Source organism: Rousettus aegyptiacus, unplaced genomic scaffold, assembly GCF_014176215.1.
Source record: "Rousettus aegyptiacus isolate mRouAeg1 unplaced genomic scaffold, mRouAeg1.p scaffold_m13_p_2, whole genome shotgun sequence".
Taxonomy (NCBI): Eukaryota; Metazoa; Chordata; class Mammalia; order Chiroptera; family Pteropodidae; genus Rousettus; species Rousettus aegyptiacus.
In genome coordinates, this window is record NW_023416295.1 from 5,133,063 (window position 1) to 5,147,207 (window position 14,145).

Sequence of the window (14,145 nt, forward strand, 5' to 3'; positions counted from 1 at the left end):
TGAACTTTTAAGCTTGGGTTTCCTATTCCAGTTTAGCAACAAAGGAAATAAAACAATAGGAATGAAATTAGAAATCACTGGAGCCAGTCTCAGAAATAACCTTGGGGTTTCTAGGGCTGCTGGTGCAACCCCCTAGAAGCGATTTCCCTGGATCTTTTCTTGCAGTGTTGGTGTTGCTTTTTTTCTTTTTCTTTTTTTTTTTCTTTTTTTTACCTCAGATGCCCTGCGAAAGAGAGCCGCAGGTCGAGGACGCGCAAGCAGGATTCTCCAGAGACTGGAGCCGAAGGGCCAGCAAAATGGTGCTTCCAGTCGGAAGGGCCAGATCGCCCCTAGGAGTTCACACCAGCCTCACTTCTTGAAAATTGCTAACCAACCATTTTTCTTTTCAAAATAAACACTATTTCTCTCAACTTCAGTTTGCAAAATATTACCCCAATTCCATTGGACTAAAAAACTGGAATTTTACTGACATAATTGGATTATGAGGTTTAAAGATTGATGGAACTTTTCTGTTCCAAATATAATTGTTCAAATACCAAACCTAAACGGGTACATCGAAGTCCTTACGTAGCTAGAGCCAGAGCAGCGCCGCCGGCCTCGCCGCAGGGTGGCCCCGCGGAGGGGTCGCGCAGCTGTCAGTACCGTGGGGGTCACCAGCCCTGTTACAGAAGGACCCGGGCGTCCTGGGGGACACACCACCCTTCCTGCAGCCACAGCTTATCACAAGAATAAAGACTTCTTTAGTCACTCTGGTTCCCTCTGTGCCTGCTCGTTTCTCTGATCTCGGCTCAAGCACCGATGACCTTGGCAGTCTGTTCACAGATATTACAGCACTTGCCATACTCCGTGGTAATTTATCTGAGTATAAATCTGTCTCGCTGAGAAACAGTACAGACCTGAAGGACAAAGACTGGGCCTTGCTGGTCTTTGTGTTTCCAGTAACTAACTCAGTACTTTGCATATATTAGATATACACATACGTGTTACATATACACATTTGTATAAGTAATATATGTAAATAAATGTATATAGGAGAGAAGAAGTGAACAAAAGAGAAAAGACATAGGTTTTATTTAGGAATGACAGAATATGTACTCATTTATTCACAGCACGTGTGTTTGAGCATGCGCTGGGACTCGTTCCTAGTTCTTATGACATTCCTGGGAAAATTAATATTGATAAACCTCTGTGAAGGCACTGGAAATCTGAGCAGAAGAGATCACAGCGGTACCCAGTACTGCTCTCCTCCATCACGAGTCCAGATGCACTTGATTCGTGCTCTTCTGCCACAAGACTGACAGTTCCACAAGAACAGAGGCCACATCCATTTCCGTTCCCTGCTGAATCCCCACTGCCCACGATGGTGTTCAGTAAGTATGTTAGTTGAAAACCTGAGTAAATCTATTATGAGACCAGTCAAAGAGAAGGGAAAGGTAATCAGATCCAAGCACGTGTGAGCGCTATGGACTTTTCTTCATGTTTATTATTTTTTTTTATTGTGAAAAAGAACTTAACCATGACTACACAACCACACGAACGGACCCTGCCGCCCTCACCAGCTGTGCGGGTCAGGTGCTAAGCGGGGTGTACAGATGGGGGAGGCAGCACCCCGGCTCGCCCGTCGGGTCCCACACTCTCAGCCGTCAGTGGGTATCTACCCACGCCTGGTCCTTGGATTTATGGAGATTATCCAGTTTTAGCTCAACTAATCCTTACGAAATAGAGAAGTGGCTAAAAAAGATGATTGTAAGATTCATGAGCTGAAGATAAGACCAAACTAATAATACTAATACCACCAACAGCAGGAAAATGGCGAAGTTACAGATCTTCTGCTCCTAATATGAATTCATCGTCAGCCACTTAGACAAAGATAAACATACTTGATCTCTCTCTTCAAGGTAAAAGTGACGTTTTAACAATGAGTAAAAAAAAGTTATTGTTTTTTAAAAACAAAATAAAACAAGAACCTCGTTTTGAAGATAAAATTTTTTAGATAAATGTTTTGAAATATTTCCATTGTTATACAATTTGGGAGCCTAAAATGAGCTAAGTATATAAACTACAAAACTACTTGTATACGTAAAACATCCTAATAGAATTTTCTAACTAGTTTTCAAAGATGCCAAATGAAGAATAATCAATGATATAAACCTATTTTTTAAAAATCTAAAAATGGAGCACCTTTCAATTAGTCCACAAGAACTAACTGACATCATGAAAGATAATTAACTGGATTGTAAAATGAATCTAAATATAATCCATGAAAAGGATTGAAAAATAAATATTATGATTTAGTAAATTCAGCTTACTTCCTCCCAAGATACGAGGTATCTTTTTCAGTTATGATAACTATTAAAAGCAAAACTAGATATCAAATTTACAGAACGTATCATCAGACCTTTGTATTTCCATATCATAAGTTACTAAAGCAAAATTTAAAGAAAGAATATTCAATCACATTACTTTCACCAAAAGTAAAATTATTAATAGGAAATTTTTGATACCTTTTAAGTAAAATAAAAATGTTAAAATTTATTTCGCTCTCATTTTTCCACTTTTATGGAAATTTACACTGCATATAATAAATCAGTAAAGTAATAAGGACGTTTGTAATTTTAATATAAAGACAGATTATTGGGAATGCAAGTTTAACAAAGTTCAGAGATTACTACTTCAGGGTATCAAGAAGCAGCTGAAAGATTTTAAGTCAAAGGAGTGAAAAAAATCAGATTTGAACTTCAGAAACATAACCTTAGAGATAACAGGCAGGGAGAAAGTGTTTGGGGGGGTGGTGGTGGTGTGTGTGTGTTTAATCCCTGTTATTATGCTAACAGCAGAGAGCATCCCACAAGCTCCTTGTACCTCTGGATTCTTTCCTCCGACACATAGGTACATTTTAACAGAGGCCTTCTGCAGAGCAAGGCCTCCTAGTCTGTGGTCTAACCCAGAAGGCACTGGGAGCCAAAGAAAAGGGCAAGGCGGAGCCATGAGTGGAAAACTGAGAGCAATACCGGGCTCTGTGACTGTTGAGATGACTTATTATTAATCTGTGGGCTAAGAGCTAAGACGAGAAATGATTGGGTGCCTCTCTCTTCTGATAGCCCCACGCATAATTTTTAAAAGTTATAAAAGCTTATTTTAAAAATAATTTGAATAACAGAGCAATTTATAAAATGAAAAGTAAAATATTGCCTCCCTACCTCCTACTAATCCACTGAGTCCACACATGGTAATCACCATCAATTACTATAAAAAAAGGGCTAAATTTCCTTCCAGTCCTTTTTCTATGCATATATACTTGTTTGTGTACATATAAATGTGTGTGTGTCTATACATTTGTATAGTTTTTATATTATTTGACTTTATATAAAAAATAGGGTCGAATTCATATTGTTCTCAACCTTGTTTCTTTTACTTTGCAATAATATATAATGGCTTTGTCTCAGGCCAGTCCACATAGCTCTAGCTCCTTTTTGGCAGCTGTCGGGACTTCAAATCTCCTATCTTATTAATATGGCATAGGCTACTGAACCATTCCTTTGTTGATGGACATTAGCAGTGTCACTGTTGCAGTAATGAAGCAGTAACGAATGAACAGCCGTACACACACATCCCTGTGCACTGCTCTGAGTAGGATGGATTCTCGGAAGTACAGTCTCCAGAGGAGGGAGAAAGGGTAGGTACTGCTGGAATGTTGACAGCTCCTACAGAACGGCCATACTAACACACTTTAAACAATAAAGTTCAGTCATTCGTTCTGACCTTTTCTCATTAAATTTTTTAAGAGATTCCTAGATTTAGGAAAACAAGTCCCAGGAAATGAGTTCCTCAACATGTACATGAGAAAAATGAAGGTTCTAAGAGAGTAAGGTTTTGGGCCCAACACCTCGAAGCCCCCGACAAGACAACTGCCCAGCACGAGTCGTATGCCTGGTGCTTACTATGGGAAGCCAGGGTGGCAGCTTGAGTTGACTGACTTCAAATATGGTATGTTTTCTAACACGTAGGCAGGGGGACTAACTGCCATCTCCATTTCCTCGCCTACCCTCAGCGAGAAGAGGAAAAAAGGCAGGAAATTCCTAAAAGGTACAATAGCCAGAGGGAGCAGAGGAGGAGGATTCTCAAGCCGGGAGGAGTAGCGGGCTCCAAGACCCGAAGGTATCACAAGTTCAGCCGCACGGAGTGAGCGAGAGCGGTGGAAAAGACTCTGACACGGGATGACCTTAGCGAGAAACCTTCCACAGCCTCAGTGGGTTGCATGAAAAGTTTCTTGGTTCTAAATATCTCCATGTGGCATCCAAAACGAATGCCAGCACTGAAACCAAATTCTGAAGAGAAATATCAGAAAAGAACTAACATCCCACAATGAAGAAACATCTTCAAAGAAGATGTTGTTATAAAAATACCACAAAAGTACTTTCCAACAAATTCCAGACCTAAAAGTAAAGCTTTAAAATGAAGCTCCAAGCACAGAAGTCTTGAATCCTTTGCTCTGTGCCTGAAGAGGCCCATTTAAAGGAAGGCACTTCTAACCAGATAACACTGTCTTTATGCGACTAGGCCTATGGGGCAGGACGACGGGAAAAGAAGGGGACAAGTGTACCTTTTGAAATGAGGATGGCCTGGAACATGGGTCAGCACACTTTTTCTGCATAGGGTCAGGGAGCAAATGTCTTAGGCTTTGCAGGACACGTGGTCTCTGTTGTAACTATTCAGCTCTGCTGCTGTCATGTAGAAAATACAGCCACTGAACGAGCATGGCTGGGTTCCGGTGCAACTTTATGGATGCTTAAGTTTGAATTTCACATAATTTTCATGAAAGATTATTTTGGTTTTGCATTTTCCCAACCATTTAAAAATATTAAACGATTCTAAGCTCATGGGCTAAACAGGCAGTGGGCTGGACTGAGCCGGCCGGCCGTAATTTGCTGACCTCTGGTACCGAGCGCTTAATTCTCAATTGAACCAAACTTGAATGTCGATGGAAAGATGGCGACATCTGAGCCTGGCTCCCAGGAAAGCAGAAACATAGAAAGAAACACGTTGTTTTTAAAGAGTTTCAGATATTTACCTTAAATCTCTTCTCTTGCTTAATTCTTCCGGTGGTATTGTCCAGGGCAAGCCTTGTGGGAGACACTCTAGAACTTCTGCAGAGAAATCGGAGAAATCCACGCCATACTCGGTAAGTATTCCTTCCGTTTCGGGCTCGATTTCACCGGCCTGCCCCAGACTCTTAGCCAGATGCCTGTGGACAGGACAGAGAGGAACAACATCGTTAGTGAATACATGGAAGATCGGTACCCGCTTCCTCTCTAAAACTGAGGGCAGTAGGAAGGTCTTCGAGCCCTCCCGCCCCTCCCCCAGCAGGCACGTCATCACGGGCGAATGGGGGGCTGAACGGAATGACAACGATTCTCTCATAGCAAGAGTATCAAGAGACGATGATACTCTCTCCTGTTAAATCCATGACTATGGTGTAATTTGACGTTTCTTCAAGAATTCTGACCTGGGGAGTGGAGCCAGACTGCTTTCCTTAGGATTCCTGCAATTGTTTTTCAAAGGAAGTCAAATTCATATTGTTCAACGCTTTTGTCAATTCTTTCTCTTGCAAACACCTTGAGACAATTCTGATCAACCCAGTTTGCTGTTAAATCATCAGTTTCATAGTGCCTATACCTTAAGTCATGCTCACTAGATTAGATTTGATGTTTATATGTATTTCAAACTTAAAGGTGACAGACTAAATGCTTCCCTCTGGGCAAGGAAGACAAGGTGTTCACTCTCACGATACTATTAAGTGCAGTATTGGAAGGCCTAGTGAGAGCCATCGAGCAAGACAAAGAAAGAAAAGGCACATGAATTGGAAAAGATGACTTCTACGTGGCATGTAAGTGGGCCGAAGAAGCATGATTCCCATTATAGAAGTGACCAGCCTCCAACGTAATGCCTGGGCTCCCTTCATATAAGACCCCACTCCCTCTATGAAAACCAGTAGCCAGCACGCTGTGTATGACTTAAGAGTCTGCCTCAACTCAAGACTTTGATTGGATGTGAAGAGAATGACACAGAGAGGTGCTTGGGTTTCATCATGGCGGCTAGAGTGGTTTCTGGTGACAGGGTGGTGGTAGCAGCGTCCGGTGGCAATGCTGTCCTAAAATCGCAGTGGTAAGAGCTGTTGGCATCATGGCCAGGCTAATCCTGACAAAAAGACGATGGCTGGACTTCCTGTTCTGGCCTCTCCAGACCTGCCTTGGTTCCCACCCATGACGTTCTCAGGACGTTCAAGACTCTGAACTGTTTCTGTAAGCTCTTCGATATCCTTTTCATGAATTCCTTTTCCAACCAGAGTCGGCTTCTCTTGTTTGCACCAAGGATCCAGACAGTGAAACATTCAGGCCTCACTAATTTTCAAAATGCTAATTAATTTTTAAAATGACTACATTATTACCTGTGTTCACTAGAAGAAAGTTTCCACTGCGGATTTGGGGAATCTGTTGTCGCCTTTGAAGTTTGAAGGACATTTTGGAAATTCATTAGTATTTTGAAAGTCAGTGGGACCTGCGCTACCTCCAGTCCCTCTAACCCATTCATTATTCTCACAGGTTCCTGACGTTCCGTTCTCCACATCCACCCCTAAACTAACGCCTTTAAATGTCCGGATTCTTAATTGCAAGCACAAGAAATTAATTGTGGTTGGAAAGGGAACTTACTGGAAAGGTATCAGAGAGCTCACAGAAAATAGTAAGAGACCTGGAGAACCTGAAAAAGAATTGGAAACAAAGATTTACTTGCTCAGCTTCTAAATTCTTGATTCCAGGCAAACAGGGAAACTCGGGGACTGCCTATGTATATCAAAAAGATATTTTGAATCTCTTACAGATACCAGGCTAAGATGGAAAAAAATTCAAAGGAGGATAAACCACTGCATCATAGAATTCAGGGTCTCACTAAGTCTCATGTAAAAAATGGAGGTACCAATCAGAAAGAGTGAGATTCAGAGAGCCAGACCATATATACATGCACAAGATATTACCTAGGAAGATGTAGAAAGGCCTGAGAACCTTGGATGCCTAGTTCTGACTCATCTCCCATTGTCACAATTCAGAAGTGGACCACAACAGCACTATATCCATTCTGAGGGGTGGTCTCTGAAAAGGCAGTACAGTAGAAACTCTTCCCCCCGAGCAGCGTACCCATGGTCTGTTTGGCCTGAGGAAAGATGGCCTAATGGGCAGTGGCTGCACATTTAGCCAGGTGGATAAGGCTCTGAAAGAAGACAGACTGGAGGACTGATGACAAGGACATCTGGAGGAGAGACAGGTGGATCAAATGGGCCCAGAGTGCGACCGTTTGCATTCCATGAGAACGCTTCACAAAACACTTTCACCGCGGAGGCAGGACGATCTGCCCTGAGAATGTCACCAACATCCTTGCCCAGCTACTGCTGTACCTGCCCAACGGGCATAAGAACAAGGAGGCACATGGGAGCAGGAAATGAGCCCCAAAGCGTGAACTCCCTCTCACTAACGATGACCTGGCCACCGCCCTGGCAGGACGCCAGTCTGCCAGAAACAGCAAGCAGCCGCGAGCCCCTGATGCAGAAGACAGCAGGCGAGCCCGGCGACCTACCTGACCGCAGGCTGGGCTCGCTTCTGTGATGGAGAGGGCGGTAACCTCCCCATTAAAAGAAACATTAATTCCGGGTTCGGGTTTGCTACCTTCACTTGTTCCACCCACCTTGCTCGTAGAACAATAAACACCACAATCCACAGATTCACCGAATACCTTTTGAGCTATTATGTTATCACACTAGACATCGTTTGTAATCAAGCATTTCACCGAGGAGAGGAAGCAGAGCCCACTGAGGTCACTGATCAGAATGGTGTAAGAGAGCACCGACAGGCGAGGCAGGAGGCAGCACCTTTGAGGCTGGCGTACTGTCCCCCAGGTAAAACACTGCTCTGAGCATCGTGGACCTGTGCACGTGGTCTGGGAACCAAGAGTGCATGGGAGGAGTTGAACCTTTCGATGTCATCCTGAAGACCCGCTCCCACTAATCCTTACTTCCATAGCTGAGAGGTTTTAGTATCTCTGGGAACAAGTGTTGTGATTCCTCTGAAGTGGAAGCTACAACTACAAGAATCCTGACTGATATGATGAGGCTTAAAATATACGACCCACTACTTTCCTGCGAAAACATGTGCAATCCAAGCTAGCTGAGAGATTACGCGGAAGGATTCAAGAACGGCAAGATTAATATAAAGCGTTACTCTTAATTTATGTTGGGACATATGAAGTTGACCATTTTTTACCTACAAAATACAATTTTACATGATTCTACCCTATAGTATTCAAAATCACATAAAATAATCAATCATACATATACTCAAACAGCATAGATAGTTTCTTGGAGATGTATAAACAATAAGGTAGATAATACAGAAGTTACTAGAGAATTAGACCTATATTTAAAGAAACACATTCTCAGGTGTGGTGGGAAGCAGAGTTAAAACAAGGTGGCCATCTTACTCTTATTTGGTGAGGTCAGAGTAGCCCAAACCTATTTGACACCTGAAGGGAAAAGGGCCAAACACTTGAACAAAAGGCATTTTATAACATCCAACTCGTACGACATAATACTAAAATCCAGGAAGACCCACTCCCACTGGGAGGTGTTTACTTCACACTGACACAGTGCTGCTGGTTCTAGACCATACGAATACTACACATGGCGCCTTCCTTAAGCAAAGTATTTCTCTCTTAAAGACGCTCCCTTGAACTTCCATGTTGAACTAGATGTACAAAACAGACCAAGTTCATTTCACCTTCGTGGAATGTAGAAGCCAGGCCAGGGAGCCACCCCTGCCCCCCAAGCAGATCTCTCTCCGCGGTATAATCCCTCTCCTCTGGCCATATTCCCCATCGGGCACATGCCACTTTCTAGCTGTATCATACTGCATTAGGTGTATCTCTTCTTTGTCTATAGATGATCATTATAGAGGAAGAGCATTCGAAAGAGAATAAACATTTCTTTATTTCTATATCTTACAATGATACTTTGTCATCTGAGTCCAATACATGATGGTTGAATTAATAAATGAATAAAAAAATTAATGTCTTGAGCCTATAAAAAAGGCATACTATTCCTCCTTAAACTCTAAAGGAAAACTAAGAAAACTGAATATAGTAAAAACAAATAAAACTCAAAGACATATATTTATTTAGGTAAACTCTTGAATCCTTTAATAATCAGCTGCCATATCAGCAAAAAATCCGGAACAGGAAAGAATGCCTGAAATTCTTGCTTTCATTCAACATTGAACTTTCATCACTTATTGGTGTGGAAAATATCTCTTTCCCCATTGTGAGCTGCCAGTTCAGAAAGATAAGAAAATAAAAAGTTGTAGGGATCAGAATAGAAGAAACAAATCTGTCATTATGTACCAATGATGTGATTATCGACATAAAAAATCCGAAGGAAACCACAGTCTATCCAAAGTTTTAAAATTAATAAGGGGATGATATAGTAAGAAGGCTGGATATAGGATTAATATACAAAAGTTAGTTGTAATCCTACACACCAGCACTAAAAAGTTAGAAAAAGCAACTTAAAATTTTGTTCTTCATGAACATTAATAACATGAAAAGACAACTCATAAACTGGGGAGAAGACATTTTCCACATAGTGACTGCCAAAAAGATTACTTTCTAGAAAATTTTTTAACTCCGAAAAATCAAATGAGAAACAGCCCAATTAAAAATTGAATGCTAAAATGAGAGGGTAAAAGTTTAACCAGAAAGAATTAGTAATTGCACAGTATTAAAAAATCTTCCCCAAAACACAGTTTAGTAATTACAAGGGAAAAATAATAAGTGGAAACCCCTGGCAGACACCAGCTTAGCCAAGCGATGGAGGTTAACATCACGAGTCATGCATGCCGACACGCACCCCATGGTACCATGCACATCGCCTCTGTGCTACCCCTCGCAATGATGAACGCTCTCAATCTACTCGTGAGGAAACATTAGACAAACCCAAAGGGAGAAGCGGTCCGCAAAATCACTGACCAACATCCTTCAGAATATCAAGGTTACGAAAGAGGAGGCTGAGGAAGTGAAACGCACTGTAGTGCCATGACGACTAACTGCTGAGTAGGATCCTGGACCAGATTTTCAAACAGAAAAAGGACATTAGAGAAAAAATTACAAGGTTTGAATAAGTCCTACAATTTATTTAATAGTATTACACCCAGGTTTTGATAAATACTCAATGGTAATGTAAAATGTAACATAAGGAATAAAGGGACTCTGTGACATTTTTGCAACTTTCATAAATCTAAATGATCTAAATGAAAAAATTAACTGTGAAAAAAGTAAGATGCTAAGACATTGTCTTGTACACCTGAAACTAATATAATATTGTATGTCAACTGTAATTGAAAAATTAAAAAAATGTATTTTTAAAAAGACACTAAGACATTTTCTAGTGAACCATAAATGTATGAAAAGATGCTAATCTCATTAGTAATTAGGAAAATATAAATTAAACTCAATGAAATACCATTTTACATACCCACTTGACTAGCAAAAATTGAAGAGTCTAACTATCAAGGTTTTGTGAGAATATGAAAAATGGAAAACTCTTTTACAGTGCTGGTAGGACTAAAAATGGGGACAGACACTTTGGAAAATGATTTGGCTATAAAGTTGTAAATTTAAACATGCATCGATATGTGATGTAATTCTACTTTCAAGTAGAGTCTAGAGACATTTTAGTTGGTAAGCACTGGAATGTTTGTAAAAGCCCTGTTTATAATAGCAAAAACGTCAGTTCAACCCAAATATCCATTGCTAGATAATTAAATGATGGTATATTTCAAGAACTGGAACTATTATGAATTAAAATAAGTAAAATATGAATATATCTTAGAAACATTATGGTAAATGAAAAAACTAAGTCATAGAATATATGTAGCATTGTATTTTTTACAAGGTTCTAAAGCGAAACTAGAATTTTCAGAAATATAAATATGGGCAAATTAAAAAGAAAAGCACGTTTCAATTAGCGTATTTGAGCTAGTGGTACCACTCAAAGAAAAAAATTAGGGGTTAGGATAGAAAGGAACACAAGGGAGCTTTAACTGTATTGACATTTATTCCTTAATCTGCGTAGTGAGTTCATGGGTTGGTTTTAATATCAGAATTCAAAAATTATGTGTTACACATATTCTTTTATCCGTGAAACATACTATGCAATAAATGTTCGTAAATATTTTTAAAACAACATTTAAACAAACATATACTAAACTCTTAATAGTGATTATTTTAGGAGGGTGAAATTATGAAAATTTTTTACTTTCTGTAGTATATGTTTTAAATAATTTTAATAATAAGGACATAATATGTATGCATTTAAATTCTTTTTCTTAATTTTGATGTTGCAATAATAAATAGTTGTGAGCTAGAAAGCTTTTCTCATTAGAGCATCCATAATCATCACTCCCTCAAATTTTCTAGCTCACCAGAGTTCCTCCACAACTACTGTTCCCACTCTCAAATGACGACATTACAACTGGGTCCTCCTGTAAAGTCAATCAATTGAGATGGAGCCGAAACAGCACTCCCAACTTCCCACAGGTGACAGGTGGGGGCTGTGTGTGCGTGTGCGAACATTCTCTATAAATAAGCACCAGGGTCACTGTTCCAAGTGATGTGCAAGTGAAAAACTTATTGAGGGGAAAGGACCAGTTACAGATGTAGGAAATTAACCCAAGAAAGTCCTTCAAGTTGGCCTATTTGCCTTAAAAACAACAACAAAAAAGGCACACTTAACAGTCAATATTAGTGTTCTAAGTCATTTGTTCTCCTTTCTCAACCACGAATTCCGATAAAGTTTTAGCCTTAGAACTAGGCAAGACAGCTGTATGTCCTCACAGTGATCGTCACTACCGTTATCGCTCTTAAGTAAACGCGCTCCTGCCTATTGGTCCATGTTGAAAATTTCATGCCAACAGATACAATGGTGTCAGACCCCTGAGCACCTGTGAGTGGCCAGCAGTCCAACATCCGCTCCGCTCGGGCCCAGACTTCAATAACGACACACATGAACACGAAGGGTGGCAAACACAAAAGGTCTTTTTGCCTATATAGTTTATATACTATTTTCTATAATCGGGAAGAGCGAACATGCCATTTTCCCCTTTTCTGGCTCAATATTTATGACACGGCAGAAGGCAGCAAGGAAGGAAGGGGCATAATGTGGGCAGATCGATGGACACGGACCATGGAACGTGGAAAGGACGCCAGGCTCCACACCACCGAACAATCTTACGAAAGGTCCTGAGGCTGGAGCATGAAGAGCTTCATGTTGGTATGAACGGAGGAAAAAGGAGGCTGAAAGCACCTAAGGATGTAAGAGAAGCTGATGACTGTAAAATTCTCGGATGCCTTAATATGTTCAAAAGGTGCACTAGAAATTGCGGATGAAGCTGACACCTGTGAAAGACATATCAAGGATCACACGCTGGGCGAGGAAAAGAACAATTTGGTAACCAAAGCCTGGTTCGCGCCCATCCTCTTCCACTCTTTACTTTTGCCCTCCTTGGACCGGGATGCTTTCCATGTTGAAGATGTAGCTTTTCCAAAGCTGATCCTCACAGGCCACCAGGTGGAGCCCAACAGTCACAAAAAAAGAGCCCCCTCCTCAGCCTGATTTGCTTTGTCTGCCAGCCAGCTGGAGCCATCGCCCCGGGAAAGGACTTAGGGAGTCTAAGATTGGGAATTCAAGTTCATAAGATCACATAACTCAGCCTCTTCCTCAGAAGAGTCTTCAGGTAAGAAACATACTCTTGAAAAGGTAAGACACTCTTTTTTTTTTTTTTTTTTGCACAGGGAGAAAGATTGGATGGAGCTATTTTTCAATTTGCTCATCTTGTAGGCTATGCCTCGATGAAACAAACTAATTCTTCCTGTTAGTTATTTCTACCAAACTGGTTACTCTTTCATTTCCTACTAAATACAACTTTGTAGAATTTAGTGACGACCTCCCAATTCATATCTACCTCAAAAGAAATCCAGTGTCTACCAAAACTGAATGGAATAGTAAAAGCATTTGCTTCCTGTCAGTCAGCAAATATTTCTGACTGTCTAATAGCTGATACCTCATGGGTACAAAGCTGGGTGACGAAGATACCAGAAGAGACCCCTGCCTTCCACCGGACACCTCCTCCTCCTCTACCACACGCATCACCTGTCAGAACTCCCCTTCCTCTCCTCTCACCTCGCCCCGTCTCTCTCCCTCCCTCCAATGGAACCTGCTCTCCTTCATCCTCATTAAAAGGAGCATTACTGCAACCCACTTTCTCATCTCAGCAGCCTCGCATTAAGCCTAGTTCAACAAAACTTTCTCGACCCTGTTATACGTACACTGAGCTATTCATTTTCCCTCCTCCTCATCCCTTAAACCTACCAAAGTTTGCTAGAGAAAATAACATAAATTGTCAATTTACTGTAGGTCAATTCACATCGTACATCTCCAGTTAGTCTGCAGTGTTGCCAAGAAACACTATTATGTTCTTCACAGTAGCTGCTGTAAAATTTTTCCTTTTTTTTTTTTCAAGATTTATCCTTCAATATTCAAGAAGAAAAAACCACGACAAATCTAGGAGAAAGTGACCATGATATCTCCATGCTCATGACATCCTGGAAGGGAAGCCTAGGCTTGTAGATTTCACAAAGGTCTGAGAAAATATAGGCATGAATTCCACTGCAAGAGTGAGTTTCTAAAGGGAACGATGATTTAAGGGGTTGGGAAGCTCTTAAAACAGTAAATCTGATTATATAATTACAAATCATTCCAGTGAGGAAGTCGATGTGGCTTTTCAAATATCCTGGACACGAGTCCAGTAGTAAATATTAAAAGTATGAAACACGTTGTGGTGTATAACAGAAAGCAGCGATCCCCAAAAGCCAGCCCGGGTTCCCCAGGAACGGAGTTGCTTTACGTTTCTGGTAACGTTGCAAGAATGAGATTCATGAAAACATGGTAGGAGTGAGGTACAGAGGTGAACGAGGCTCGACTGAGATCGACGTGACAATTCTAAGAACAAGATGGAAAAGGACTGTGGCAACTGGAGGTTTTCAGTA

General features: G+C 40.9%; 1 protein-coding gene across 4 annotated transcripts in view; it reads right to left on the minus strand.

Moving 5' to 3' along the window:
* Window positions 1-14,145, minus strand: part of DIS3L2 (DIS3 like 3'-5' exoribonuclease 2) — a 261,768-nt gene that overhangs the window by 136,587 nt on the left and 111,036 nt on the right. For all 4 annotated transcript variants that reach the window (XM_016134710.2, XM_016134709.2, XM_036237966.1 and 1 more), the window contains exon 9: window positions 5,072-5,245. In XM_016134710.2, the coding sequence (XP_015990196.1) occupies window positions 5,072-5,245 (174 nt within the window). The remainder of the gene's footprint in view (window positions 1-5,071; window positions 5,246-14,145) is intronic.